Source organism: Ochotona curzoniae, unplaced genomic scaffold (genome assembly GCF_017591425.1).
Source record: "Ochotona curzoniae isolate NIBS_2020 unplaced genomic scaffold, NIBS_Ocur_1.0 contig_1014, whole genome shotgun sequence".
NCBI lineage: Eukaryota > Metazoa > Chordata > Mammalia > Lagomorpha > Ochotonidae > Ochotona > Ochotona curzoniae.
The window spans coordinates 37,962,405-37,989,087 of record NW_024464920.1 but is presented as its reverse complement, the minus strand read 5'-3'; the positions used below and the strand labels follow the sequence as shown (position 1 = coordinate 37,989,087).

The following is a 26,683-nucleotide window of genomic DNA, read 5'->3' as shown; positions in this document are numbered from 1 at the left end:
CATCTGTAAGGTCACCCGCTGCAGACACGTGCTTGGGTCTCTGCTGGCGCCTCGGGGGTCCACCTGTCCTTGTGTCTTCTCCTTCAACATAGAAAGGCAGGACCATAAAATCCCAGATCTTCACAAAGTCACCCTCTGCAGAGGAAATTCTCTGAGCAGTGGCTCTGAAGGAAGGTGCTGCAACTCCCTCGTGCTGCCTTCTTCCCAAGACATGCTTGGTCAATAGATAAGACCCAGAAGCCCAAAGCACACTTTACCTGATATAGCAAAGCCACTGAATCCTACAGCAAGCACCAGAAAGGAGATAGCTACCCCCTTGGTATGGGAGAAGCCAACAACCAGGAGTAAGGTTGCTTCCATGCCAAAGCCTGCAAAAGAAAACCACAGGGGTATGTGTCATTTTTATACCAATCAGTTGACAAATTCATCAAATAAGAAGTAACCTACACTCCCATGGAATAAAGTTTTAAATATACACCATCTATCACAGTGCTTACAACATTACTTTGATGCTTCAGCACTATCACTATGTTAATATTACTGGAGTGTTCTATGAACTTTCTAACATTTTCCTGTACACTTAGAACACTAAATGGTCCCAGAAAGTTCCAGTACGCCCCTGGCCATTGTCTGCATATGTTACAGCCTTTCACATAAGCATTAAACACACTAATATTGTTTCCGAAGGAACAAAAAAAAAATGTAGACTCTCCATGGACCTAGAATTTAGTACAGTGGCTTAAATCTCTGCTTAGAATAACTTTTCCCATATTGGACTGCCTGATTCAAGACCTACATTCAAGATCTGCTAATAATGCCGGGAAAGCAGCAGATGATGGCTCAAGTATTCAGAATCCTGCCATTCATGTGGGAATCCAGATGGAGTTCATGGATCCTGGCTAGTGTTTCTCTCTCTCTCTGATAAAAAAGGGGGTGGGAGGAGAGACAAAGAGGAAAAGAGAGAGGGAGAGGGGCTGCTTTCAAATAAAATGAAAATATACAAAATTTTTAAAGACTAGGTTATCTAAAGTCAAATGCAGTCTAACTACTTGTAATTTGTAGGGTGACATTCTTCCCTTTTAGAAACACACCAAAGCTCTCAGGCCAGTTTGTTAAAACTTGTCCAACAGGACGGAAGTGCTTTCTGCTTCCTTCCATTCAGAATAAGTGGATCCAGCACAATAACAAAGAATTGGAAGATTTTTAAGAAGCCCCTTCTCACCAAAGGATTCCAGCCAACATCAGGCAGGAAGTTGACACAGATAGCACTCACCAGCCTACAGACTGTCCTGGGAAGAAAGTGAAATCAGTGCAGCGACATTCTGGACACAGCTGACTCCCGTCTAGACCACTGACCTGCAGTTGCCTTTAAGGGAACAACACAACCTAAGCAAATCTCTGTTCCCCTCATTCCACTGCTAAACAAAGCAGAACATTCTGACCAAGCCCAGTCTCTTCTTCTCTAATCTTCTATCATCTGTCTTTGGAAACTGGGCTATAAAGTCAGAGTCTACTTCAGAATCACCAATCATGTGACCTTAGGCCAGTTCCTTCACGTCTTACATTCCTTATCCCAAACTGGAGACAATCATATGATTAACTTCATTGGGCACTGGGAGATGAAATTGGATGGAAAGGACATTGAACATGGCACATGGACACAGCTGCACAAATGGGGGCCCCAGGTCCCACTTGATCTTCTGCCAGCTCTCACCTCTCTACTCCCCCATCCATTCCACAGTCAGCCCTCTCTGTCTTGTGACGCAGGGGAGGGAGGTAGTCTTAAGGTTTACAGAAAGTGTACACTATGAGAAACTCCACATGGATTGCAGAAAGTCTTTGCATCAAAATAAGTGTGTATTTTACTGCCGTTTTCCCACATGGAGTTCTAAGCTCTTTCTTACAGCTCCGATAGCTGTTTTCTAGTCCCACAATGTTGTGTGGTACCTACGTGGATTTCTAACCAAGATATTCTTCTCTCTCCATCTTCTCTTTTCCTGAAAAAAAAACTTCAGTTTTTTCTTTTTATTATATATATATATATATGTATATATATGTATATATATATATATTTAAGATTTATTTGTTTTTATTGGAAAGGCAGATATACAGAGAGGAGGAGAGACAGAGAGGAAGATCTTCCATCTGTTGATTCACTCTCCAAGTGGCCGCAATGGCTGGAGCTGAGTCAATCCGAAGTCAGGAGCCCGGAGCCTCTTCCAGGTCTCCCACGCAAGTGCAGAGTCCAAGGCTTTGGGCCATCCTTCACTGCTTTCCCAGGTCACAAGCAAGGAGCTGAATAGGAAGTGGGGCCACCGGGATTAGAACCGGCACTCTTGTGGGACCCCGGCATGTGCAAGGCAAGGACTTGAGCCACTAGGCTACCGCTGGGCCCATGATATATTGCATTTATTTGAAAGTTAGAATAACAGCAATAGGGGAGAGAACCAGGGAGCGAGATCATCTGTCTGTTGGTTCATTCCCCAAATGACCCCTACATGTTCTTCCTTCTAAAAAGGACTGACTCAATCCAATCAGGAGTTAGAGCATGCACATCCTCTCTGTTTCAATCTAATATCCCAGGTGTGACTGCGTGCCCTTAGATGGTGCCATCCTCAGTTTCCCATCAGCTCAGGCTGATCCCCAGGTCCCTGGAGACACAGCCCCAAAGAGTGAGTCAGCATTGGCAATGGACTCAAACAAACCTGCTATCTTGCACAGAATCTACCACTCAGGCAAGTCTTTATGTTGCCTCCATTTTCCTCCTGTAAATTACATAGCATCTGACATAGAGAGCATTCCATAATGCTCATTTTAAAAAGCAAAACCAAACAAGATAAGAAAACAGAAGGTTCCTGACTATTACACAGGCTACAGTTCCTTTCAACTACCTTTGGTTTTATTTTATTTTGTTTTGTTTTGGAGGGGGGACACTTAACTGCACTGTCTTTACATGATCAAAACGTAAATCAGGGAATAAATGACCCGTGTGCATGTGTGGAAACAGGCCGCAAGTACACATAACCCAGGCACACAGATATGCTGGGAGGAAAGATAGCTACCCAGAGAAAATACTTTTTTCTGTTTCTTACCAAAACATGTATATGCAGAAAAGGAATAACATAGATAAATAAATAATAATGAAAGGGCAAGTGAAAAAGATAAATCATAAACAATATGTAATGGGAAATCATGCTGCTATGGTGCTCAAGTAGATAAATGAAGCACTTCTGTGACTTGTGTCCTAATTTATCAGCCATTGCCTATGATGCCTTCTCAGGTTGCACGAGCTTGGGCTGATGACCAAGTGGCAACAGTAGGATGAGCATTACCTAAAGATCTGCTGAATTTTAAAGTCCATTCCAAAGACCCCTGTTCCCCTCTGAAATGTTTTGTTTGCTCCAGTTCTACAAATGTCACTATGAAAGCCACAGTACCTCCACAGTTCATGATTTTTCGGACAGCTGTTGTAGTCAAAATTTTTCTGCTTCTTAAATAATCAGCCAGTTGTCCTCCAATAGGTACAACAATCGTCATAACCATATGCGGCACTGCTGACAAGAGACCCACCTTGGAGAAATGAAACAGTGAGCTATTTTTCACAGCTGCTGAAAGCTATACCCTTAGGCCCCTGCCCAGCCCCACAGCTAGGATCCACACGCTGTTGCCTTTCTCAATGAAAACAGAGCAAATGAGTCAATGAGTTTAATAAAAACCTGTCTCTTCCACCATATCAGAAACTCCTGGAGATCAAAGCTGACTTGTGATATCCCTTATGGAGACCCCAACAGGCAGCTTAGCAAATGCCTTTAGTGTGGGCTAAGCTTTCGCTGTTGGCAGTCACTCTCTGACTTTGCTAGTTTTTCCATGGTCCACTCTGACAGTACCAGTAGCTGGGTGGACATCTACCTCTGCCCGGCTGCTATTCTTTCTTTTGTGACAATGAGGCTTCATGATTTTATCGAGTTATTTTATGTTTTACCATACAAACACTGCCCCTAAAACATAGATAGCTTAATTGACACTGCACGGGGTTATTTCTCAACCATCCCAAACTATGGGAGCTACCAATAAAACCACAGCTCTGAAAAGAGGAGTCAGCTGCAAAATGAGCTCTCAGTGCTACTGAATGGTTTATTGGAAAAAGAAACCCCCAGCCCCTCAAGTCTCTTTATCCTTGTCTAATGTGCAGTGCTCGGGAAAACGTCAAACACACTTAGATATCGAACAGAACATAAATGTTTCAAAGCAATTTAATACATCTCTGATCCATACTAAGAAGAAATTAAATAGCTGTGTGTATTCTGTACAGAATGTATGTGCATTCTCCCACTGCCAAGTTATTACGATCTATTCTGAATCATGACCAACAAATTTATTTTATCATGTTCAGATAAGCTCAGGGGCATCAAGAAATTCAAAGTTCTAGAGTATTTGAAGTATCTATGCGTTTACCTTACTGATGGCAAATCCAAAGACCTCTTCAAAATAAGCAGGCTGACTTATTAAAAGCAAGTAAAAGGTCCAGCTTCGGCAAAAGTTTGCCACAATGATAGCATAGACTGGCAAGGATGTGAAAAATCTTTTCCACGGTGTATTAAATTTCTAAGGAATAAAAACATCTGTTAGTGAAGATACGGACACCTTATTGTTCAAGAGGACAACACCATCACTAACAGAAATACTGCTAGAGAAAAAGAAGGGCTTCATCGGCCCGTGAATACTTACGCTTAGACTAACCAAGTTGGCTCCTTCTCCTATGCTTGTCTCGATGTATGTTCTCTCCTCACTGGATATCGTTGGGTGAGCGGCTGGACACTCGTAGGCCTGCAGCAGCCAGAACAGATACCAAAGGATTCCAAACATCCCTGCAGTTGAAACATGAAAGGCTTGAGGATACAATCTCTCTTCTTTATTTCTATTTTTTTCTTTTTAAATTTTTTTTAAAACACACCCAAATGACACTGTGTTCGAGCAGGAGAAAAGGATTTTGTTGATTTTCCTGGCATTGTTGACTGGTATAATCTGCCTATTTGTAACAACAACAAAAAAAAAACCTTGAATATAAATAAATGAATCACGGGTAGTCCATTTACATAACTACAAATCATCCTTGGAACTCACAAAGTCAAATCACTTACCATAAATGTAAAAGACAGAGGCCCATCCGATGTACTGCACCAGCACCCCTGCCAGGGGCATAGCAACAACGGCCCCTGCATAGGAACCTGAAATGAGAAAACATGGAGGGAAGTCGACCCATCTTCCTGCAAGCCTGTCCCTGGGGTAAGGTCGAGAATGAATCCAACTGAACAGGAGCCGGGCTGTCACCCGTAGGGAGACGGGCAGCCTCCCCGTGCATGACATCAGCTTGCCCTTTAACCTCCTCTGGGGACTGCGGTAGCACTTAGACAAGGATTGCTCAAGGACCACTTGGAATCACATCAGGGAGTAGAATCTCAAAATGGAAGAAATTTTTAAAATCATGAAGATTCAACCAGACACAATACTGGGCGCTAAAGAGAACAAGCAAAGAAACACAGAGAATCTGACCTTCAGGGCTCACAGTTCAGAGGATGCTCACAAACAATCTTTAAGCAAAAGACATCACACTATTAAAAAGATCGTGTTTTTATGATTTTTAGGTTTTTTAATAGAAAACAGTTTAATTCCAAGATGGTAGAACTGCTGTCCCCATCTGCCTCTTGGCTGATCTTTATTTCTGTTAAATAAAAATTACAGGAAGTCGTTGTTTTAAACTAGGCTCTGTACTAGACACCAACAGACTAAACTAAAATTGAAGATGGAGTCACTTCCTGCTAATGCCCCACATAGGCAAACTGGAACTAATCTGACCCCCTAAGAAACCAAGAGAACTGAGAGACAGAGCAGGCTGATTTCCCAGAAAGTCCATCTTCAATTATCTTAGTAATGAAGCTGCCTCTGCCTTAACCCTTTCACAGAAAATTTAACTCAAAATAACCTAATCTTAGCCATTAATCATTTTTATATTTTTTGTCTCCTTACTGCATTTAACAGGAAATAATTTTGTAAATTTATTTGTTTTCATTGGAAATCTGAATTTATGGAAAGAAGGAGAGGCAGAAAGATCTTCTGCCCACTGGTTCATTCCCAAAATGGCCACACAGTCAGACTTGAGCCCATCCACAGTCAATTTGAAACCAGGAGCTTCTTCTAGACTTGCCACATGGGTGTAGGGTCCCAAGGCTTTGGGCTGCCCTCTACTGCTATCCCAGACCACAAGCAGAGAGCTGGCTGGGAAGTGGAACAGCCAGGACACTGTGTGTACCACAGCAGTGCAAGGTGACTACAGATTACAACCATACATTATATGCTACATGAAGAGCAGGAATAGAGAAGCTAGCAGGTTTCAAACATGAGGAAATGGGGAAATGCTGATTGGCTGATCTGATCAGATAAAACTAGATTAACCTGTTGAAATATTGTCTTTTGCCACATAAAGGTGAATAAGTATTACATGATAACCACAAATGTTAAAAACTAAAATGAAGAAAAAAGACCTTTAAATTACTTTAGTGCTGCTCTTTGACTTTTCTTATTTTTTAAATACTTAACCTTGCATATACTTACTTAAGTTTATCTTGTCTAGACAAGATAATGAATAGAGGCAGTGACCCAGCCTTCATTATCTGCTGAAACTCCAGGATATCTGGTAAGGAAACATGAACCTTGGGAACTCCCAACAAATATTAACTGAATTCAAAAGTTTACTACCTAAAATCCTCCCTGGGCTGGGCATCAAACAAATAAATAATAAATAAATAAAAATTAACACCAACTCTCTTAGCTCAGAAAAACTGAGCAACTCAAAATGAAATTCTATATTGCCAACTTAGTGATAAGGGAAATCGTTAGGAAAGCGAAATGGAAGATCTTGCAGACAAGCAGATTAGGACACAGCTTTCCAAACTGGCCATGACCTTCTAGGGAAGATACCTGGTACCTGGGGTCTGAATGTCATGATATCTGAGACTCTTGCTCCGCAGTGATAAGATGAAAATGTCCATCTCTGGTTGGTTTGAGGCTCAAGGCAAGGATGTCTGTGAAGCTGTTTTGTAAGCTCAGAGGGACTCACAATGCCAATTGTTACTGCTACTATCATACATGGAATGACAACCATTTTTGCTTGTTTGTTTAAACCTTGAAATTCCTCAAGCATGTAAGGCAACTTCACTGGTCCATGTGAAGTGGTCCATGGAGATGCAGTGCCTACCGTTGTGGTGGGGATAGGAACTTCAAAATATGTTGTGGGGACGGAGAGTCCTGGTTGGGTTGGGTTAGTCTAGGTTCTTAACTTCCTACACATAAGAATAAAACAGGAGACATGGATAGAGAGGGGGAAAAAAGCATTTAATACTCACTCAGAAGTGGGTGTGGACAACCTCAAGAGAATTTATCACAGCCAAACTGAAGGGTCTTTTTTTTGTCATAGGATAAAAGATGGGACTGCAGCCTGTGTGGCATCATGGCATCTGATGAGTGGCGAGGCTTAGTTGCACTATGAGGAGTGGGTGTGGCAGCTGTGCCAGGTGTTAAGGGGAGTTGACTTAGCACACGAGTTGGTAAGGTTGGGGCTGTGCATGTGGCTGGCATGCTGGAAGTTCTTAGCTCCTTGTCCTTCTCTCAACTCCAAGTCCTTTTCTAAGTGTTTTGTTCCTATGATGTTATTCAACCTTCTGTAACATCAGGAAGTAGATCCTAATATCATTTACATTTCACAAGAAAGAAAATCATCCTGGTAAAGGAGGGTAATGAATTACCTGAGGTCACACAGGTGTGGGTGACAGAATTCAGAACACAGGTCCTCAGTTCTGCCTCCCTCACTCGAACACATCCAATAAAACTCTTCACGATAAGTGTTGTTTCACTGGGAAAATACTACAACTTAACTTCAATTGCTCGTCTACATCATCTCTTAGAAAAAGACTTCCATATCCTTTCAGATAAGGCTCCAAGGCCCTCTCCTGTCATCCACAAGCTTTGAGCCCTTCCTTTGGCTGCCCCGGGAGCAGGCTGCCCCTTGGCCCCCATGCGCTCACCATAACCAGGAAAGACAAATGTGGCTTTCAAATGAACGTGGATGGCAAGGGAAGGGAGAGTCACAGAATCAGGGGTAGGAGAGTTCACAGCTAGGCCTTCACAAGCCCTGAAGATATAACTCCTTTTCTTCTTCCTGATCCCAAGTTTCCTTAAGTTCTAAGCAAGGCAGTGTGACTGGATGTTTTCTAGTCTCTTCTCACTCTGAAGTCTTTTGAGATTCACATTCAATTAGCCTCCAGATTTGTTTTTCCTTATAAGGACATTTTCCCTTGAAATCAAGACCACACCTTAGCTGGGAAAGGTAATAGGACCTGTGACCTTGACCATGTTACTTTCCTTGAGAGCTAAATTATTTTTCAAATCAGCACTTCCAGGGCTGTAAAGACACACTAAGAATGGGGAGTGGCTGCTCGTCATTCTTGTTTTTTGCTGGCAAATCAAAATGAGAAGGCTTACAAATCAACCATCCCGAGAAGGTAGGGTCTGGGATCCAACAACCTACATGGTGAGCTGGGTAGAGACTTACACAGCTCTACAGTCCAGACAAGCTCAGGGGGCAGGCGGCCCAGGGGTATTCTTGAAATGTAAATAAAGAGGCCAGTTAGGGTGTCTGGAGACATCTCAACTGTGCCTGCAATTCCAGCGTAGGCAAACATTGGGCACATTGCTGAGCAGTTCACACCAAGTTTGACAGATATTTGATCTCTATCATTATTACAAGAATTATTACTTAACAGGTAAATAGAAAGTAAGAGGCGGCCTAGAAGGGTTCAGGTGACTGAGGGTGTGCCTTGGATGGGCTGTGGGACCATAGCCTACCCACCTTTCTGTTTGCTGGTTGCGATCTCTCACTCTTGCCTGTGTTCCTGCTATCCATCACGATTGCCATCAGTGATGGCACTCATCAGTGCTGAGCACTGCTAGCACTTGTGCCTTATGTCTTCAGAACTGGGAACTGAATGGTTCTCTTTTCCTTATAAAGTTAGTCTATCCCAAGTTTTTCATTACATTTTCCAAAAATGGGCTAATGCAGGGTTAGTAGTGTGTAGTAAGAAAAGTTGCAGCACAACCACCAGGTAGTCTTGCTCTGGCTCCATGACTTGTATTTGTGTAACTATGGGCAATGTCTGTGTGATGGTGTACAAGTCAATGAGATATTATTTCAAAGGAAATAGGAAAGGAAAAGGAAAAGTGGGGGGCCCAGCGGCATGGTCTAACAGCTAAAGTCCTCGCCTTGAACGCCCGGGATCCCATATAGGTGCCGGTTCTATCCTGGCAGCTCCACTTCCCATCCAGCTCCCTGCTTGTAGCCTGGAAAAGCAGTCGAGGATAGCCCAAAGCCTTGGGACTCTGCACCCATGTAGGAGACCTGGAAGAGCTCCTAGCTCCTGGCTTCAGATCGGCACAGCACCAGCCATTGCGCTCACTTGGAAAGTGAATCATCGGACGGAAGATCTTCCTCTCTGTCTCTCCTCCTCTCTGTATATCTGACTTTGTAATGAAAATAAAAATAAATCTTTAAAAAAAAAAAAAAGAAAAGTGGGAGGCATAACAACCCTAATTCTTCCACATTTACCCTTGGCAAATGTCATCTTATGGCCAACCCAACAGCTGTATCCAATCCTTTTCTCTCCTTTCCTAGAGAGCCAACAGAAGTAGGCACTTGCTTTCCTATCTTTTGCAGTTAGTGCAGTGTATGGCTCAGGTACAGTTTACAGCCAAGAAGGGACTTCAGGAAAGCACTTGCCTTCTTAGTGAAGGGCACCTGCCAAGCCCTGCACGGTTCACAGAGCAGCATGACCAGCAGCCACAGCCACTCACCTTTGCGATGCTGGGACGTGAGAAAAGACTGTTTCATGCCCTCAGTGGGCCTCTCAGTTACTTTGAAGCTGAAGTCCTAACAACACTCACCACAAAAGGAGGTTGTGGCCAGCCGGCTTCTCTCCAAAGGTGGTGCCCACTTACTCCACATCCCATGGCAAGCCGGGTAAGTCACACCCTAGAAGAGGGGTAGGAAAGAGATCATTTCATTTTCCTCCAGTTCTTGTTTGCTTAAGACATGGATATTGCTTCTTTATATAGACTACAACTTATAACACCAATTCATAGACCCTGCCACAGGCTGAATGTCTATTTGTCCCACCAGATTCATATGTTAAAACCTAATCCTCAACATGACAGTGTTTGGAGATAGGTCTCTGGGATGCATAAATTATGAGGATAGAGTCATCATGAAGCCAGGAGCCTCTTCCGGGTCTCCCACACGCAAGTGCAGGGTCCCAAAGCTTTGAGCCATCCTCGACTGCTTTTCCAGGTCACAAGCAAGGAGCTGGATGGGAAGCGGGGCTGCCAGGACTAGAACTGGTACCCACATGGGATCCCGGGCGTGCAAGGCGAGGACCTTATCCACCGTGCCATCGCACCAGGCCCACGATTTATTTTCTTAATCTAATTATTACAAGCATGTTCTAATACATTTTAGAAAAATTAACCTAGTGTTATGGGGTTGATAAGTTAAATAAGACTTGTCTTTCCAAAATTCAAGCAAGATATTTAAACTTTGATGCTGTAATGTTAATGATTGATGAATTAAAGATGGTGGCTTAATCTAATTATAACATTTAAAAGTATGCCCGGTAGGAGGTCTTCTGGTCATTGGAGAGGTATCCTCAGATGTGATGCTTACAACAGGGTAGATTGTTATCTGAGGTCAAGTTTTACCTAGCTCCATCCCTGCCCTTCTGCCTCTCTCTGTCTGTCTGTCTCTCTCTCTCTCTCTCCTTGGCCCACTATGTAATTGTGCCTCCCTCAATGCCATGACAAGCCTCCACCAGACGACAGGACTGCCAACCATAAACATAACCTTCATGCTATAAGCTAAAATAAGCCTTTTCCATCCCAAGAAACTCTGCTTAGATATTTAAGTTAAGATCAAAAAGCAGACTAGTGCATATTCAAAGCAATAATTTCCAAAATACTATAATGCAGAATAAAGGATTTTTGGGTGTGTCTTTATTAATTTTAAGTGAATTGATACTAATGGGAAATAACACAAGCCATCTTAAGTAAAATATGCACAGTTGCAGCCATCTGAGGCTATCGCCCTGGCACAGCGGGCTAAGCCTCTGTCTGTGGCACCATCACCCCAAGTGAGCCCAAGTTTGTGGTTTGTACCCAAGCTACTCCACTTCCCATCCAGCTCCCTGCTTAAGCCCTGGGAGAGCAGTGGAGGATGGCTCAAGTCCTTAGGCCCCTGCACCCACGTGGGAGACCCAGAAGAAGCTCCTGGGGAGTGAACCAGCAAATGAAAGATCTCTCTCTCTCTCCTCTTTCTCTTTGTCTGTCTCTCTCTCTCTCTCTTTGTGTATAATTCTTTCACACTAAAATAAAATAAATATTTAATAATAATTATTATTATTATCCTTATAGCCATCACCAGAGAGCTGAGATATCAGGACAATGTGGAAATTGGAAAACTATCGAAAAAGGGCTTGGTGGAGAGGGTGGGGATTGTGTTGTTGTTCGGCAGGTTAAGCCTACAATGCCAGAATCCCATATGAAAGCCAGTTCGAATCTCTGCTGTTCCACTCTGATCCCTGCTAATGTGCCTAGGAACGCAACGAAAGATGCCTCAAGTACTTTGGGCCCCTGCTCTCCCGAGTGAGGGTCAGCGCAGTTTTCAGCTCTTGAATTGGGCTTGACCCAGCTCCAAGCCATTGTGCCCATTTGCGGATGGAAGATCTGTCTTCGTTCACTCACTCACTCTGTAACTCTACCTTATAAAAAAAAAGCAAATCTTTAAAACGCAATGTCACTTTAAGAAGCAAGGCAGGAAGGAAGGGGTGGAGGTCCTTCCGCTGAATATTCTAAAAGACCACGCGTCAATATCAAGAAGCCTAAGGACTGGATTCTTACCTCCACCAGGCCTTGCAGAATTCTGACGCACATGACACATCCATAATGCACTCTGGCCGCAGACGGAATGAACATGTTCAAAGTCGAAGTTAGGAAGATGGCAGCTCCAAAGACCCTAAGGACCAAAGCACCGTTACTGGGAAGACCTGCTGAGGCTGCGGCAGAAGAATGAGTTCAAGAAGTAAAGGCATCAGGTCTCCCGCGCTCCGTGCTGGACTTGGTGGCTCGGACTGCCCAGCTCCAGTCCTCGGACTGAGGCGTGCTGGCACTAGGCTGCCTTCTTGGATGGCTCCCTTCACCAGCCTGAACGGACTTGGAGGCCTGCCAAGCTGCCCAGTGAATGGTCCACTCTGGACCATTCCCCCAGTCCTGGATGCTAACCCTCCAGGAAGTGTCTCCTGCCTCAGGACCAGACAAGCCCAAGAGAGGATATAGACCTGCTCTGGCCCGCAGCCCCCACGCAGCACCCCTGCCCACTCTACTCTGCTCAGCTCATGATATCCTGGGCAAGAGAAAAAAAACCCAACATTTTTTCATCTTCCTCCACAGGCTAATATCCCTTCAGCCTTTTTCCCATGTGAGACAATCACATTAGGGCAGAGGTGTGGGCAGTAACCTAGGAGACCAAACCTGCCAATAGTTAGCGCTTTCATCACTTTATAAGAAGAATAGATGGCCTACATTTTCCCTAAACTAGAATCTTTTTGCTTTTTACTTGATTGAACACTTTATTTACTCGAGCACTAAGCAAGCATTTGACTGTAATGTATAGTAAAGGTATGTATGCTAACAAAAAAAAAAAAGGAGGGGAGGGAAGTAGGATGAGAGAGCGCGGGGAAGAAGGAGGTGAGGGCACTGTCATATTCACAGAACTGTATCGAGGAACTACATTGAGTCTGTTAAAAAATGCGAAGAGATTAAAAAATAAATTTAAGAAAATTTTAACAAGAGTAGAATAGGTAACAATAAATCAAAGGCACAAATTGAATAATAGCATGAGTTTTTTAAAAAGCTATGCTTACATATTTTTAGATCTTATAATAATGGGCTTTCTTTTCACTCATAAAGAACATACACTTTGTAATACAGTCTGTGCTCCTATACACAAATGAACTAAGTTTCCAAAACCAATGGCTGCTCTGACATGCAGTGCACTCAGATACTTACCATTCTGTACAGATCTATTCTATTTCTTTTTTCTCTTGACCTCTCAAATACTTGTGGCTAAATCACTGAATTAAATTCACAACCATTTCAGAAGTTGTTTTTAGAGTTTAAAACGCACTTTTCTGAAATGCAGCGTACTGCACAAAATATAAAATTATACGAGAAATAGGATTAGGAAGGAAGCGGAGGTGTTGCCCACATTCCTCTCTCATGCATGTTTTACTCTGCATCTCCCCCAAGTGGTCATCCTCTCCTGCTTAACGACCTCTGCTGAGCGAGGACTCACTCCACACTGACACTGCTCATCCTGTTCTTAGATGTTTTTAATTGTTCCAACCCCTACTGTAAAGTCTCCAGGACATGCAAAGCACATATTGTAGGTTAGAAGCAAGCCCTTACTACTGCCATGACAAACTGTTATGAGTTCATAGAGTGGCCGAATGTCACTAGTAATAGATTTGAAATACAGTCATTGATGAAAGAGAATTGATTCTTTTAAATTTGTTCTTTGAAAAAGCAGAGTTACAGCAGGAGAAGGAGAGACAAAGAGAGATCCTTCTTCTGCTGGTTCACTTCCCAAATGGCTGCAACAGTTAGAGCTGGGAGGGTCTAAAGTTAAGAGCCAGAAGCTCCCTCCAGGTCTCCCACATGGGTACAGGGGCCCAAAGTCTTTGGCTGTCTTCTGGCTCTTTCCCAAGCCATGAGCATGGAGTTGGATAAGCACCTGGGACACGAACCAACAGCTACATGCGAAGCCAGCAGCACAGGCAGAAGCTTAAAATACAATATAGTTCAATGATTTCATTTTACAGATGAGAAAACTGAGGCTCTGAGAGTGAAGGAAAATGACTCACTAGAGGTTATACAGTGAGCCATTTAGGAGCCAGGATTAATTTCTCCTGATTTGGAGTTCATTGTTATTTTTACCATATAACTTGTTAAATTACAAGGTCAATTAGCTTGGTCAAAAGACTAAGTCCAGAGTGACACTGAGAAATAGGTTCAGGTGAGCGTGTAGCCTAGTGCTTATGGTGTGAACTGAAATGCCCAGGTATCTATCACATTAGGATGCCTGTGTCTGTTGCTCAGCTCCAGCTCCTAACCTGAACTTCCTGCTCCTGCACTCCCCACAAGGCAGCCGTGCTGTGTCCTGTAATTGGGTTCCTGTTTCCCACGTGAGCTTCCAACTTTCAGCTTCACCCTGGCCCAGCCTCAGCTTTTGTGGGCATTTGGGAAGTCTCTCTCAATAATGTACAAAAGAATAGGAACCATTTGTGATCAAGATCTGCAAATGGCATATATCAGGATGGCTCCCATTTTTTATTTCCACCTCAAATTGGAGTTGGCCATGCAGACTTTACAAAGGTGCCAAGCCACACTGTAACCTGTGCAGCACTACTGATGGCCCAGTTTATCTTACCTGTTAGCAGCAAACTTGTTTGAAATGAAACCACCTGGAATCTGGGTCACAATATAGCCCCAGAAGAAAGATCCGTGGATCAGGCCCACTGTCTCTGGGTCCCAGTTAAACTGCGCTGTCTGGAGACAAGAAACCAGATACGGTTAGAGTTGTAAGGAAACACTTCACCCCAAGGTCTTACCGATGCTCCTGCCTCATAGTTCCAATGACATTTCTTTCCTTCCTTTCTTGAATAAATGGTTCTGGAGGCTGCCTTGTGTCCTTAAGCTATGCCAGTGAACACAACCAAGCCCACCTCTCGCAGAGCACATCTTCAAAGGAGAGAGACAGGCACACACTTAAATACCTGTTTGTCGACCAATTAGTGATGAAAGAGAAAATACAACAGCTTACCATAATGTCACTATGGTATTTTCAGTGTCACGAGGTTGTTTAGTACTTGGTTTACTAGTTGGTTTGGAAGCCAGCTTAGTGAGAGCACAATGAGAAGCAGTGTTTGGGTTCTCCCATCGTAATGAGGATAGTGAGATCTGTTCTGGACACCCATGGAGAACACTGGGATGGATGGCATCAGGGCTTATCCTGGATCCTGAGAGACGTTGCCTTAGGATAGTTGCTGACACACAGTGCAGCCTCGTTGATGGCTGCCGCTACTGCTACTTTAATGGCGACGGTGGATCCCACATACCCTTCTACAACTCTCAGACTATTGAGAAAATGACTCCCAGGGGTTGGAGCCCCTTTTCTCACTTCCTTCTCCAGGGAGAGCACCTCCTTGTTTTAGACTTACAGCAAATGGCCTTTCCTCTAAGGAGGTTTCCTGACCATCTCACCCCAAATCAACTTAGTCTCTTCTCCCTGGGGTTGACCCACAGAGCTGTGAACTTACAGCCCTGGTGCCACCTTGTGCTGTCCTCAGAGTGGCAGGTCAGTGTCTGATTCTAACACTAAAGGATGAGACACTCTAGGAAGGCTTCCATGTCCTGATCAGAAGATGCAAGTAAATATTTGCTGAGTGGATGAATAAAGTAAGAGCTTTGAGCATCATTGATGTCAACATTTAAGTGTGGGGTTGGCATTCTTCATTATCAATATATAATGCTTTGTGAACTCTTACCATAGTTATTTTTCTAGTACAATTCATAGCACAGTTATTTGTTCATGTAGTCAGCATTTACCTAGTGTTTCCTATATATGGGTCAGCTGCCAAACAATATGAATACTAATTCAAGCAGGAATCACCTTGGCCTTCAAGCCACACACTAAATGACATTGTGTACTTTTCTCTACCATACTTAGCATTGTGTCAATTAGGAAACGAAAGTTCAAGAGTAAGAATAACACAGTAATCATTCATTCAAATTTCCCATCAAATGTTCATTTTGCACCTATTTTGTGTCACATCTTGTTGGGAGCATTTGGGTTCCAGTAGTGAACAAGAACCCTTGCCTTTATGAAGAAGCCAGTGTGGATGCTCACTGGTGAATGAATGGTGACCAACAATGAAAGGGAGAAAAACAGTCAAGGAAGTGGGATATGAAGCATGGGGAGGGGAGGAGAGGAGAGGGGAGGGGAGGAGAGGAGAGGGGAGGGAGGGGAGGGGAAGAGAGGGGAGGGAAGGGGAGGGGAGGGAACTGAAATTTTAGACAGAAGAACCAGGATTGACTTCAGTGAGATGACTGTGCTTGGCATGATGGGTTCATTAAGTCACCACAAGGACACAGAGAGACAGAAGCCACCGCAAAGTTAAAACACAAACGTCATCTGCTTTCTGTTGAGCTACTTTCAAGTTACTTCTTGCACCAATCCTTGGAACAATCACTTGCAGATAATTGTTATCAATTTGTTTTTAGAAGATGAGGAAACAAAGGCTTAAACATGCATGTACTCACCCCAGGTGACCCAGCGAGTTGTCGAGATCACAACCTCTAGTCTGCCTGACACCCTACCACCTTCTGATCCCACCCCGACCCTAACCACAAAAGCTACACTCTCTCCACCTCCTAACAGAGATTGAAATTCTCACTGTGGAGACACAAGACTTTTTTGGCTCAAGCTGCACAACAATCCAAAAACTCAAGGCAGAGGGAAAACTGAAATGGTTTTCAGTCCCACTTCATGCCCCTGCTAATTCTCTATCCCATCATCCTTTCTGCCTGACAGGAGGAATTTCCATGGTTCTTTGAAAGAATGACCCAAGAAGAACCCTTAGACCTGCTTTCATCATCATCTGAGCCTTACCAAGACCATCGTGGGAGACTAGAAACTTGATAAATATTTCTCCAAAGGAAGACACAGAAATGGCCACCTGCTATGACAGAAGATGCTCAATGTCACAGTTACAGAAATGAAATCAGCATCACAATGAGATATCACTTCGTTATCACAAAAATAAGAACATAAGATGACAATCGTTGGCTAGAATATGGGGAAACTGGACTACACATGCACTGTTGATTGAAGACAGAATAGTAATGCCACCGTGGAAAGCAAATATGGAAGATGATCAAATAACTAAAAATAAGAAGCTATTAAATGATTCATCAATTCCACTTCTATGTATTTATCCAGATATGTATAGTCAATAGTAATGCATGTGGGATTTAAAAAATCTTGTAGAATATTTGAAATAAAAAAATAATTTTATTTTAGTCCAAATATTTTAAACCCGTGCACTGGTTTTTCATAATACAAATTTTCCACTAATTATTTTAACACCCCAAGTATTTTACATTTTAAAATTTGCTTAAAAGTGGCCAGTGCTGTGGTATAATAGGCTGTCTCTGCAAGAAGTGCTGGCATCCCATATGGATACCAACTTGACTCCTGACTGCTATACTTTCAATCCAGCTTCCTGCTAATGCACCTGGGAAAATATGGGAACACGGTCAAGGTCCTTGGACCCCTGTATCATGTGGGATACTCCATAGAAGCTCCAGGCCCCTAGCAGCAGACTGGACCAGCTCCAGTCATGGCTCCAACCATTGCAGCCACTTGGGGGGTAACCAGCAAATGGAAGATCCCTCTCTCTGTCTCTCTTCTCTCTGTAAACCTGCCTTCCAAATGAAAATAGATAACTTCAAAAAAATGTTACAGAGGTAGCTCTCAGGTTAAGCATTATTATTACAGAGAAATATTCCAAAGTTAAAAATGGGATGGATGTTGTAGCGTGATGAATTAAGCTTCTGCTTGTAGTGCCCACACTTCTTATGGGAGTGCCAGTTCGAGTCGCAGATGTTCCACTGCCAATCCAGCTGCCCACTAATGTACATGAGAAGCAACAATAGTGACCTGAGTGAGTCCCTGCCACCCACGTGGGAGATCTGGATGAAGCCCCTGGCTCCTGGCTTCAGCCTCACTCAGCCCCAGCTATTCCAGCCATTTGGGAAGTGAACTAGTGGATGGAAGTTCCTCTCTCTCTTTCTATCATTCTGCCTTTCAAATAAATAAATAAACATCTTTACAATAAAAAAAAGAAAATTGTAATAGTCCATGAATGAACCATTACTGATAGCAACCAAAGACATCCTTACTAAACCTCCAGAAACTTTTAATGCTACCTTAGTTGGCAAACAAGTCTTTGTGGATGGGAACAAGTCACAGCTCTTAAGAAGAAATGTTCTAGATTATGTAGTACGGCCATAAATCTGACAATGTATATCCTTATAAAAGAAAGGCAAAGGGAGGTCTGAGGAGTAGAGAGGAGAAGGCCACACGAGGAGGCAGGCAGAGAGTGCAGTTTGGCAGCCCCAAACCAAAGAACTCCTAGAAGAATCAAGAACGATTCCCCAAAAGCCTTCAAAAAGAGGGGGACCCTGTCCACAGCTGACTTTTAGACTCTGCACTACACAAGTGGGAGAGCATGCATTCCTGTTGTCTTAAGCCATCAAGTTAGTGGTTATTTGTTACTGCAGTCTTAGGAAATGAATATAAGTACTCAATATGGACTATTTCACCTGTTCTTTCATTATCTTTTTATTCCCATTTTGTAATAACAGCAATATGAGTTAGCAAAGAACTAAAAGGAGTGCCACTTCCGGTATCCAGGCTTACACTTCCTTCCAAGACCCTCCCTTCCTCATCATGGGATTCTCCCTGAATGTCATACTGACTTGCTCACGGAGCAATAGCTGCCCAGACTCCGGCTTGGGAAACTCCAGTGTTGTAAATGTCTCACATCTTTCAACTCATAATCATTACGGAAAAAAAAAAAGCGGTTACACACATTAGCCAAAAGCGGTTATTCACACATTAGCCAAAAATCACACATTGTAGTGCCACTATTTGTTGGAAAGGCCTTCCTGTTCATACTGCTTATTTGTCTCCTGCTTTTGAAAATATCTCAGTGCAAACATCCACTTCTCCCCCGCCCCACAACAGAAAACCAAACCCAAACCCCATCCATTCACAACATTTTGTCATGCTCAGCTGATAGACAAGTTGCTTTCTGTTTGCACAAGAGAAAAATGACCTGCTATAAATCAGAATGCACTAGAACTTCTGACATGCTACCAAACTTCCACTTCTGACATCAGAGAAAATATGGTATATTTTATATTTTCTTTTATTTGAATAGAGTTTAGATCTTACTCGGTTTCTCTAAGACGCCAAAGGACAAAACCATAGCAACTAGGATGCAGCCACTAACATTGCTCCTTGGGTTCATCAGAATGTCTCTTCCATACACCTCAAGGTGGGCTGTATTAATCTAAGCCTTCTTTTCAGGCAACAAATAAATGCAAAGCAGCATCTCATTTTGGCCTCAACAGACAAGTTTTAATTAGCTGGCCTTGCTCACAAAAGGCTGACAGAATGCATGTGATACCCATCTGAAACATTGATATTATACATCATTCTTTATTTAAATAATGCATGATATCCACCTCTCCCCCTCCCCGGCACCCCAGCCAGGTCTACCCACAGCTCACATCCCCAAAAGGGAAGAATATTTTTTCATGCAGCTGGGCCTTAGACATTTGCCAGAGAATCTCCATGGTGCTGTTGGCCTCTAGCAGAATTATCTTAGTTTAAAAAAAAAAAAAAAAAAGATCCTGCGTGCAGGCCAACTAAACACTTCTTTTTAATGGATTCAAATCCAATTTTCCCAAACCAGTGCTCGGCAGAAGGCTGTCGCAGATGATGCTGGGAGAAGTGGCATGAGAGGGAGCAACCATCTGCCATCAAGTCAGTTCAGGAAGTACTAGCCCCCTACCCCCACCCTCTCGCGAAGAGTCTCAGTGGACACAGCACACACAAGCAACACGTCCTGCAAGTTGTTCACAGCACAGCTCACGGAGCAATAGCTGCCCAGACTCCGGCTTGGGAAACTCCAGTCTAAATGATTCTCCAGAAACAGGTGAGGACCAGAGACCTAGCAGCTGCCTCTCCACAAAGTCACAGATTGTTCCAGGCGTTCAGTTTGGTGAGAATGTGTTTATTGGGTGTCCCCTGGGCACGCAATCTCATTTGTTTCCTCTGCCAGGACCTCAGCCTTTCTCTAGGCCGTCCCTTATGAGACAAGCCTTATTTTAGGTGTTCAGTGACTCATTCAAACAGCCTGCTTGTTTAAGTCACATCAGAGCGTGTATGCCTAAGTCAACGGCTGCAGAATGGGGTCGGCTGCCTCCACTTTCCTCTCATGGAGGCCAGCCACTCCCCCGTGGGCAGAGGACACAGACTTGGACAGCTCTGCCAAAGCCCCTCCAGAATTCCCTGTGTGACTGGTGAGAATCGGTGTGAAGAAGCACTGATTTATATGGACGTCTCCAAGCCTTGGGTGCTCGGCCTTACTATTGGGGAATTTTTAACTTGCAGTTAATTTTTAACTGGAAGGAATCCTGTGGGTTAGTTAACTTGGATAGACAAAAAGTGAACAATTTATTTTCACTGGCTTCTCAGATCTGCTTCTGTGATTATGACCATGAACAACAAGCCACGCTGGTATTCCCTCACTGGAATCACACTTGTGCTCGATCCCATCCCAGCTGCTGCCACATCACAAAGCCTCATGTGTGCACTTCAAATGCCTGCAAATGCATTTTGTCCTCTGACTCATATATACTGTCACATACTTAATATTTAAATATTTTGATATCTGCATTGTAACATAACTAAATTCTATTGTAATCCTATATATTTTATTTCAAGGTTTCCAAGCACTATTTTAACAAACATCTCATAAGTCTTGATGAGATTACCAAAGATTCCAGGGCATGAAATAGTCCTTGGTTCCTTTCCTAAAACACATCATGTTCTTTCTCTTTCATACTCCAAGTTCCTTCTTCTTCAAGAAGTTTCCTTCTCTCCTCACCAAAACCTTTTTCATCCTCCGGGTCCTATGATCTCCCTCTTTGGGAATTCTTTCACAATATAGAAGTGCAACTAGGGCTCTCATCTATGATCAAGCATTCCGCATACTCCAGCACAACACGTCACCCCACACTGCCAGCACCTGCTTGCTTCCATGAAGGGCCCACCCAACTCTCCTCCTTACCCAGCACAGTGCCCAGCTTCAACAGTAGACTTTCCATGGTTTTTGTCCTGCCAATGAATGACTGCCACGCTTTCATCATGCCACAAGGGGTTTACAACCTGCAGTCATCCAAGTACTTGCCACTAAAAATAACACTAACCTGAATTTCCGGTTTTCCGTTGACATATACGGTGCTGTTGTTGACCATTTCTACGATGGCTACTCCGAGATTGCACCGAATCCCAAAGGAGATGCAGAATCCCAGCCCACTCATGATGGCGATGATGTAACGCTTAGGGATGCCACAACAGCGGCAGTCACAGAACGGGGGCCTGGGCCTGGAGGCCTGCACGGGTCTTCCTTCTTCATTCAGTTCAATGTGATCTTCCTTCTCATTGGTCCCATCAAGTTTTCTACATAGTGAAAAGAACAGACAGAAAGAAAAAAAAAATTCCAGCATTAGGAGAAAAAGTGTATGGGGTGAAAGGAAAAAAATAATACCAAGAAAACAGCATTGGAAACCCAAATACAATCTGCATTTTAGAAAGTTAGCATTGCTGTGATTAAAGTCAGTCATAGTTGACTAAAACGACATACATTCCAGATACTCTGCTAGACTGCTGTAAGCATTAAATGAGTTAAATCTCCTTAGTTCGTGAGGCAGGTAGAGATTATGGTGCCATTTTACAGGTGAGGAAACCAAGTTAACTGGTATGGGAGACAAGCGCCATTACAGAATTTTTCTCTAATAATGTGCTACACTGCATTTCCTGCTGAAAGAGTAATGAATTGGGGCCATGGCTGTGGTGTAAAGGGTGAAGCCACTGCTTGAAATGCTAGCATCCCTTAGGAACACTGGTTCAAGTCCTGATTGCTCCACTTCTAATCCAGCTCCCTCCTAACACAACTAGGAGGCAGCAGAAGATGCCTCAAGTGCTTGGGCCTTTGCACCCCTATGGGAGATATGAATGAAATTCCTGCCTCCTGGCTTCGACCTGGCCTAGCTCTGACTATTGCAGCCATTTGGGGAATGAACCAGCAATTGGAAGATCTTTCTTTCTCTGCCTCTGTCTCTCTCTGGAACTCTACCTTTCAAATAAATCTTTTAAAAGTAGTGGGAAAGTACTTTAAGAGTAAAGGAAGAAACAAATAAAAACCCTGCTTTCTTAAGAAGACTCTACTAAACCAGAAGACTTGAATAATCTGTAACAGCTGCTTAATCTCATTAGTGATCTTTCTGTTTCTGACTGCATTTGGTCTTTATATCAGAGTGACATCTGTCATTGCTTCCCAAAATGGACAATTGTGGTCACAGACTGCTGGAGCTTTACACCCTGGGATTGTGTGTGCCTCTGTCCACCTCCACAACTGCCCAGAAAGCCCCAGGATGCCCAATGTACAAATTATGCTAAGTAGCCTTTAGGCACTGATGGAACTATGAACATGCAGATGTTCCCACTAATTGTAGCGAACGCTTGGCTTTGTTCCCTATGTGACCTGGTCAACATTTAGAGCACAACATGGGCAGAACCTACAGCTTATTTATAAAATCCATTCTCTCGCTTATTGTGGTAAGGATGAGGATACTTCAGTTTGTGGGAAATGGAATTTTTAAATGTTTGTTTTGGTACAAAAATTGGGGGACATTTTTGAATTCTGTCTGTAATGATCACCCGAGCTGGAAAATGGGGATGAACCCTGCTTCTCATGGTTGCTTTGAGGAGTAAGGGAAATGATCTGTGCAATAAATAACCACCCTGGGAGGCACATGAGGGCAAGACATAGCCAGTATCCTTCTACTTCCTTTCTTCTACCATAAGGATAGGCAACCAGTGTGTAAACTGGCTCCCAGGTTATTACAGTACCCATTATCCCCACGGTCACCCCTGCAAGAGCTCAGTTGTCAAATCACATTACACATACAATGCTGCTTTTCTTAAAATTAAAACAAAGAAGAAAGAAAAAAAAACACATTCAAACTCACATCTCTATCCTAAGTGGAAAAATTAAAATTAGACTAATAGCAAGCATATAGTAGATGATCATCATTCATGGCTGTCTGATGTTTTCACCTTCTCTTGATTTTTGAGTCTCGTTTGAGCAGCAGACAAAGTTGCTTTGCCTTGGCTCTCTTGCAGCTATAGTACAGGCGTGCGAGGTGGATCCCACCAAATCAGAGATCCCTGGGTAGGATGGAAACACTGAAGGATGGGACAAAAAATGCTACAGTCTGCAGGGAAAATGACAATGCAAAAAGCAGCAAATGTAATGGCCAAGGCAACTGGTGCCTCTGTGGCTATCATGGCAGAATTTCTGGAACAAATCATAAATATCATCACAACTTTGAGGCAGGCAGCGATGGCACTTGTGTGTTTTCCTAAACAGTCTTAGGGGTCCTGAAGCTTACCTCTTCAGCAGTGTTCTAAAGTAAGGGGATCCATAGGAGATCTTGAAAGTAGACCCTAAAGATTAGATGCTGGGGATTGATTACTCACTAGTTGAGTAGTAAGGAGGACTTCACTCTGGGGGGATAGATGGAACCTTCATTGCTTTGGACCATTCTCTGGATTTGCTCTCATTTTCCCCCTATGGCCGTGAAGTCAATAACTAGAGTTGAACCTTGGCATGAATCATGTTGGGAAAGTGCCCAACCTCCCAGAGGTGGACGAGGCTTTACACCAAAGGAGCAGGACATGGCTAATGTTTACAGTAGGAAGCAAGAAAGGATGCCTGGGAATGGATCCTGAACATTCTGGATTCACAGAAGGATGGGATAAGAAAGATAGATTAGGGAGAAGTTCTCAATATGGAATTGAATTGTGTCCTCCAAAAGGATATGCTGAAGTCCTAATCTCCAATACCTATGAATGTGATCTTAGTTGAAAATCAGCTCTCTATAAATGTAATCAAGTTAAGAAGAGATCATATTGGATTTGAATAACTCTAATCCAGTGGCTGACGTTCTTTTAGGAAGAACTGAATGTGGATCTGTAGACCCAGAAATGGGAGAGGGCAGGAGCGAAAATGTGACAACAGAGGCAGAAATTAGAGTAAGGCCTCAACAAAATAAAGTGCCCAGGATTACCACAATCACTAGAGGCCAAGAAGAGACAAGGATGACTCCTCCTTTAGGGCCTTCTGAAGGAGCATTGCCCTGCCAATTTCCTGACTTTGAACTTCCGTAATTACAATAGAATAGACTTCGGCTGATTTAAGCCATTTAGATCACAATGCTTTGTTGAAGAAGCCCTGGAAAGGTGATAAAAAGGACACTTTCTTCATGACACAGAACTTAACATCTGGTAAACATGTAGGAAAATGGTTCTAATAAGCAAAGATGGTTCTTGGAAGCTTACATAAAACAGAAATATTAAGAAGAGTCCAACGATAAAATTTAATGTAATTATGTACTGATTTTCAGCAATTTTTGCATTGTATTCAGAGAAGACTATGAGTTTTTAACTGACTTCTGGGTTTCTTGTGGCTCATCAATGAGATGAGGATGTCTTTGAAGCACATTTGACTATCAGTGACTTCTGCCTTTCAAATTGAGCATTTTCCCATTTGGCATACGTACCTGAAGTGGGGACACAATGAAATCAGGTCATGATGCAATAATCATACTCAACATTGTTCTTCTTGTTGCCAATTTTTATCCTGAGAGAGAACACTCAAGGCCACAAGAACATCCTTTCTTTGGTCCAGGTCCATGTCCTCTTTTTTCTATCAGTGTTTCATGTACTTAATTTGTAGTCCTATTTCATTTTTAATGCCTGGTTTAAAGAATTCTCAGTTTGATCTAATTATAGAAATACATTAGTAAGAATTAAATTGGATAGCCTCTATCCAATTTAAGTTTGATCTCTGTCACTAGAAATTTAAAAATTCATGATTGTTTTATCTTCATGTTAATCCTACTCTTGATCAATTAAAATGTCTCTCTTTAATTGACTTTTTAAAAATAGTATTGCTGGAACTGTTATAAAAGATTATGGAGAAAGGAATCAAAAGTCTCAAAGAGATGGACACTCAGTCACCGATTTCCTATACAAGACTAGAGAAATGCAAAAACAAACTGTATTTTTCAGGAGGCTCCAAGGAACAACCCTTCAGTAAGTCCATAAGGAATTCAATGACAATAGAGCCACCAGCACCACTGAGAGCCTCAAAAGCTACAATTGAGGTTCGCAGCAAGGGGAGCTACTCCAGAACTAAAGCAATCCGGATGATAGAATTCTAGAATAGTAGAGGACAGGGCAATGCTTAGCCTTCTTAGACAAAGGCAGCAAAATTAAAATGAGACTTGTAGGATCTTACTATAAGAAATGAGTGACAGAACTTGGTGCTTCTAGGAGCCCAAACAGATACTGCATTATATTCACAATCAGAAAAAGATCAACAACAAAGATATCAACAGTAGGCTAAGGTGGGCCCAATCCCCAGTGGAGAAAAGCACATTGTTGTGTTCACCTTCAAGGCCAGAGTTCAATGGATGAAAGATAAGCTGGGTCTCCGCAGCAAAAGAACCAGCAATATGTGAAGAGACCATAGTCTGTATTCCTCCAATAATTTTCCAAAGAGATCAACAGCCACTTACTCGGGTAAACATACAACAAAGAGAGGACGCCCTGAAGTTGTGAAGATTGGAGAATACAAGTGAAAGCTGATGTTGATATTCTCAGAGCTAACATATCCCCCTTGTTGTCATGGATCTTGGGAGAGTCTTGGCTCAGGTCCATTCCATGGTGGGTTCACTTGATCCACAGACCCACTCAGTGGCCATTTCCCCATGCATAATCCCCACATAATTGGGATGGAGACATCTAGGATTTGGTAAGATTCTTCTTACATTGGATCCTTGGTTTGCAGATCAAGAGCTACTCTAGTAGAAAAGACCAAATAAAGGTCTTCAAAACTGCCATCCCTAGGTTAGATAATAAATACCCTTGAAACTGTCGTTCCCAAGTAGGATGATTTATAATATTACAGGAACTGGTGCTGTTGACACAGTAGGCTAACTCTCTGCCTACAGCATCAGTATCCCATATGGTAGCCAGTTTGAGTTCTGGCTACTCCACTTCCAATCCAGTTCCCTGCTTATGGCCTGGGAAAGCAGCAAAGAATGACTCAAGTCCTTGGAATTCTGCACCCACATAGGAGATTGGAAGAATCTCATGGTTCCTGGCTTCCAATCAGCTCAGCTCTGGCCATTGCTGTCATTTGGGGAATGAAAGTTCTTTCTCTCTGTCTCTCTTTCTCTTGAATCTCTTTCATCTAAAAATTTAAAATTTTTTAAAATAGTATTACATTTTACAGAATGATAGAGAACGGTTTCACCTTCAGAAATATGAAGGAAACAGGAATAGTAATTCCTTTATATCTCCATTTAACTCAACATTCTGGCTCCCTACTAACCTCCTCCCAAAAACACACATATACAGAAGCAAGAATGGATTATGGTGGTTCACAGCAAACCACCACAAAAATAACCTAGATTGCCTTTCTTGTTCTGATGCATTCTTTCTTAGAGAAAGACATTTGGATTCACCTGTGAGAGTGGACACAACGTGGTAAATTTTAGTTCACATAGGAACACATGGTGAAGAGCTTCCACTTGGAAGACACGC

At 42.9% G+C, this 26,683-nt stretch overlaps 1 protein-coding gene across 2 annotated transcripts in view; it reads right to left on the bottom strand.

The window, feature by feature from the left end:
• The window catches only part of SLC17A8 (solute carrier family 17 member 8), a 37,958-nt gene that overhangs the window by 5,487 nt on the left and 5,788 nt on the right, over nt 1-26,683 (bottom strand). The window contains exons 2-10 of one of the 2 annotated variants that reach the window (XM_040990796.1): nt 21,217-21,469; nt 14,585-14,703; nt 11,998-12,112; nt 9,994-10,081; nt 5,142-5,228; nt 4,729-4,868; nt 4,456-4,605; nt 3,438-3,570; nt 258-368 (exon numbers count right to left, since the gene is read on the bottom strand). In XM_040990796.1, the coding sequence (XP_040846730.1) occupies nt 258-368; nt 3,438-3,570; nt 4,456-4,605; nt 4,729-4,868; nt 5,142-5,228; nt 9,994-10,081; nt 11,998-12,112; nt 14,585-14,703; nt 21,217-21,469 (1,196 nt within the window). The remainder of the gene's footprint in view (nt 1-257; nt 369-3,437; nt 3,571-4,455; nt 4,606-4,728; nt 4,869-5,141; nt 5,229-9,993; nt 10,082-11,997; nt 12,113-14,584; nt 14,704-21,216; nt 21,470-26,683) is intronic. The other variant, XM_040990806.1, reaches the window with a different exon arrangement.